Below are 5,000 nucleotides of genomic sequence, written 5' to 3'. Positions count from 1 at the left end.
ATGCGCGGTACACATGCTGTACCACCTGTCCTGTGTGGGTTAACACCGGGTGACAAAATATCATGTCAAGTGGTGGCAGTAATTGCTGCTGGGGATGAGATATTTTGTCATGGCTTTCTATACAGCCAGCATGCTAGGTGATCGGGCACATAGCAGTTAGCCATGGCCAGAGCGGGCAAATAGCCTGATCGTTAGGCCTACCCACTTGAAATTCCCTAATAGGAGCCAAAACCAACTGTCAGCAATGGATTAAAAAAGAGAAATATTTTTCTTCTAGATCCTATCCTTCTTATGTCATTTTAACCTGAAATCAAAGAAGCAACTATAACAAAATATCCATATCGGTAATTGTATTTTGTATAAAGTTATCACAACATCTTTAAGGAAAAAAAAATTACGAGGCATGTGCAATGCATAGTTTCTATCACAGCCATTTGAAAACCACAGAAAAAAAGCTGAATTGAATCAGACAATGGAAACTGGAAAACCATTGGCCCTAATAATGTGATATATATACATAATTAGAAAAAAGAAGAAAAAAAAAAATATATATATATATATACACTGTACATATATTTATGTACTGTACCACAGACCTTCTCAGCTAATCCTGCATTACCACATGAATACCAATATACTAATTAAGAAATTCTCAAACTTATCACAAAAGCTTCTATCCATCAGTTTCTATCCATCACTAGTCACATCTTTACAATTCAATGGTTTATCCTCAATGGCTAGTAACTTAACCATGTCATAACTTCCTACATTTCATCATAACTACCCTTATCTTAATTGCCTGTAAACTTAATTAAGAAAACAGTCCTAATTCCAATCACTGTTAAAAGCAATTCACTGTTGTACATTCCATTTACTTGTTCTGTATCACTGAAGGGATGGCTTTGGGGTGGGTATCTATGGTATTGATTTTATATAAACGGAACCAATGAAAAATTAAGAAAGTAAAACTGCACTAAGGAATGTTTAATTTTCCAGGAAAGAAAGCATTCTATATACAGTTTTGTAGTGAGTTTCTTGGCAATGTGATTTTGATTTTTAAATAAACAAGCCTTTTTTGGTTGCAAGGCCAAAAACACTCAACATAAAACAGAAAATTTAAACAATCCAAAATAAAAATCATGCTATCTGAACATGCAGTTTGAAAAAACAAACAAAAAAAGCTATTTACAGAGATTAAAAACTATGTACATCTATATTTACAGTACTTATTTACACTCGTAATAAAACAAAACCAGAAATGCATTTGTGAAATCTGAGAATTAGTGTCAAATTTTTCAAATCTAAGGACTCAAGACTGCATTATTTCAATCCAATGTACTTGGTAAATTATCATATGAAATATTTTCTAAAAGTACAAGAGACATATCCCATGATTTTTCCCTTTATAATGGAAAAGATGAAGGGACATGCAAGCCACACACATGCTATAATATATATATGAACAATAAACCCTGTGGAAAACAATGCTAATGCATCCAGAGTTACGGATTTTCAATCACAATCATCTTGTATGCAAGGAATGAATATGCAAGAATTATGTATTTATATAAGAAGAAAAAAAACAAAACAAATACCCAATATGTTATATATCTTTACATTTCTACACTACCATAGGTGTATAATTCAGGTACATACACACACACATTCACTCACAATCACACATATATACACAAACTGACACACACACACACACATACATACATACATACACACACACACACACACACACACACACACACACACACACACACACACACACACACAAACATACATACGTACAAGCACACGCACACGCACACGCACCCCCCTCCCCACCCCTACACATACACACACACACACACTTCCTAATATGCTGAATTGCTTTTACTACAGATTCTCTGTACCTGTAAGGTGTGAGAGACCACGGACAAAGCCTTTCCTTGGAGGATACTGGTGGTGGAACACAGAATGGTTCAAGACGTACAATTCGCGACCAGTGTCAAGCCAAGACCTTTGCAGGACGAAGTCTCTGTTTTTGAGAGGTGCTGGACAAGCGACTGAAGAGAATAGAAAAGGAGAGGGAATTTTTATACCTTTTTAAAAATAAGTACTGTGGGCAATTCATATTAGCAAATCCACCAATGCTGCCTTGCAGCCAAAGTTAAATCTCAATAAATAGAGATGCTTTAATATACCTAATTACATCAGTACACAAGAAACAAGAAATTTATAAAGGTAAACAATTGAAAATATGAAACAACATGTTAAGATAAAAAGAGAAACACTCACTTGCATAGTATGAGACATCATTATTTGGGTTAAGGTAGCCTACATCAACAGACTTGATCATGTGTTTGTCCCACATCTGACGATAGTGTGGGTCGTGGAGGACATCATACAACACATTTGCATCAATATCGGTGTACACAGTGCAAACCTGTTTGAGTGGAAATTTGCAAAAATCATTTATCAAAATTCGCAACTCACTTTTAGCTCTGTGAGAACTTCCTATATCATCTGAAGGTACAATTCCTATTAACCAACTGTGGATGGGTGTCATGACATACATGACGCAGGAGCTTTGGCCTGACGATGGAGGATTTTGGATCACTATGATATTTTATTGTACTATGAGTAATGAGTAAGTGATGTTGACAGTTGCTGTCATAATTACTATAACTGTCATAATATTTCACCTACAATCCAAAACCTAGATGGCACCACTTTCTCCTAGCACTAGCAGGAGAGAGAGAGCTTTGAATGGCACCCATCCACGGTCGCTAGTAAACACTATCTTTAGAGAGCGATGGCACACAGCAAGTTGCCTACCCTTTGCTCCAAGGATGTGCAAGCAGAATGTGAAGAGGAACGTGACTCAAAACATGTCCAGTGTCTACAATGTGCCTTTGTACCAGTAGGGCTTTCTTGTACTGTGGCACTCAAAGTCATAAGCACATGTTATCTTCATTGTGGATGGTTATATTTTTCGTATTCAATCATGACAGTATATAAATTCAAAAAAATAAAGTTACTTTTTGTCCTCCATATAAAACAGCAATACTTCTATTACACTGAGAATAAAGAAAATAATAAGGTGATATGGACATTATACTGTAATTTTAGTCAATTGCAACATTGATAGAGCCTGTCATATGACACATAAAAGTCTCGCAATACATTAAAACAAAAAAAAAATGACGAACACAAAAATGGCTCTAGTTTTACAATGAGTCACTGAAAGAGAGTGGGAAAAGTCATGATATGTTGTATGAAGCTGCTTCACTCTTAAATAAAACCCATCCTGGAGATAGAGCAAGCTAATCTATCCCTATCTGCATTGGGTTAAAAAAAATGCATATAATATACCCTTCATTTCATAAAGACAAACTCATAAGTGATTCATAGTATATCAAATCCTTAACCTGCATGCTAGCTATCCCTAATTGAAAAGTGAAAACCAGGAACACCCATCAGCTCCTCAAAACTTCCCTTTGATGCTAAGACTTGCAAAAAAAACCCACCTTGATCATTTGAAAAGTTGAATTCTTTGTCGGTCTGGTCCAAACTTTAGTTGGGGGATGGTTGTAGGCCAGGGACCAGCCATCGTGGCAGTCGCACAGCTGCTTCAGCCGCTCAAAGTCCCGATCCTCCGCTACTCGCACCTTTTTGTGGAGATAAAAGATGAGGTTTCATAGACATTGGTACAGAGGAATGGGAACTATGGAAAAATACCAAATTCAAAACAAGAGGAAAATGTTGTAAGGATATAGGGCAATACCTCAAATTTACTTCAAAATTAGACTTTTAATCAAATGCACTGAAATCCAACTTCTTTAAAAAAGGTGATGATGACAAGAAGTAGATGATAATGATGATGATAATGATGGTGCTCATTTGTCTTATAGCACATAAGTAAAACCTGTACTTTCATCTCGAAGTTGGGATATGCCAAATAATATCTATGGGGCTCATCATTCCTCTCTGATCCCCTAATCTACATGACATACGCATCCTGTCGAAAATCCTGCCTGATACCTTCCTATTCTTTCTCTTTCCTTCAGATATTTACTGAAGGAGATATAGATATGAGGATATGAAATAGAAATAATAACGTAATATGCAACTATAGAAATAATAAAACATAATGGTTATATCAAATCATAATAATGATAGTAATAATACCAAAATGATAATAATGATAATAATAATAATATCATATAATGACAACAACTATATGATAAGAAGGAAGAACATCAGTCAGCCCTCTCAGTATGTAGAGTTTGATTATGAAGTGGAATAGTATTCATATTAACAAAGGAAAGGAAGGAGAATGAAGAAGAAAAAGTAAAGGTGTATAAATTCTCACTGCAACTTGCCTGAATGATATGATCAAATACAATATAATAAATACCATACGGTGAGTAAGTATCTCCTTTTCCAACTTCATTATACTTGTGTCATAGCTTAAAGCAGTTCACAAAAAATGGAATTTATATATAAAGGCTACAGAGTATTTCTATTTATGAAAGGATTATAGGGTTTCAAATATTGGATAAAGACAGAGGACTTCTAAAAACACTCGCAAACAAGAAAACATAAACAAGGTTAACACATAAAAGAAAGACAGAAAAAATTATAAAATAAATCAAAACATCCAAAAAGGGTATTGACCACACAAGTACAGTTAATGAAAATAAACAAATAACCAGAAATTAAAAACTAATGAATAAGCAAACACTGAAGATATCTGAAATCTTGTCATAGTGATCAACTGACATAAAGAAACAAGGTCATAGCGAGAAACAGGATCCAACATCATGTAGAAAGACCAAACAAAAACTGGCTTTCTGATATGAGGATAAGGTCAGTGGGTACAATGACTAGGCCTGCAGACTACAAATGCTGTAGGCATAAAAGTTGAAGACTGGAAGAGGAAAATTATTACAGTGATGGGATGAATGCAGAGCATATGACACATTCAATCTGATATGATTGAAACA

The 5,000-nt window shown here is 35.0% G+C and overlaps 1 protein-coding gene across 3 annotated transcripts in view; it reads right to left on the bottom strand.

Moving 5' to 3' along the window:
* Positions 1-5,000, bottom strand: part of LOC122259648 (START domain-containing protein 10) — a 25,846-nt gene that overhangs the window by 11,276 nt on the left and 9,570 nt on the right. For all 3 annotated transcript variants that reach the window (XM_043026542.2, XM_043026540.2, XM_043026541.2), the window contains 3 exons: positions 3,522-3,662; positions 2,290-2,437; positions 1,905-2,057 (listed from right to left, as the gene is read on the bottom strand). In XM_043026542.2, the coding sequence (XP_042882476.1) occupies positions 1,905-2,057; positions 2,290-2,437; positions 3,522-3,662 (442 nt within the window). The remainder of the gene's footprint in view (positions 1-1,904; positions 2,058-2,289; positions 2,438-3,521; positions 3,663-5,000) is intronic.

Source organism: Penaeus japonicus, unplaced genomic scaffold (assembly GCF_977035675.1).
Source record: "Penaeus japonicus unplaced genomic scaffold, GWHDUDI00000001_assembly GWHDUDI00000024, whole genome shotgun sequence".
NCBI lineage: Eukaryota > Metazoa > Arthropoda > Malacostraca > Decapoda > Penaeidae > Penaeus > Penaeus japonicus.
The sequence above is the reverse complement of the archived record's forward strand: the minus strand, read 5'-3'. Positions and strand labels throughout refer to the sequence as shown.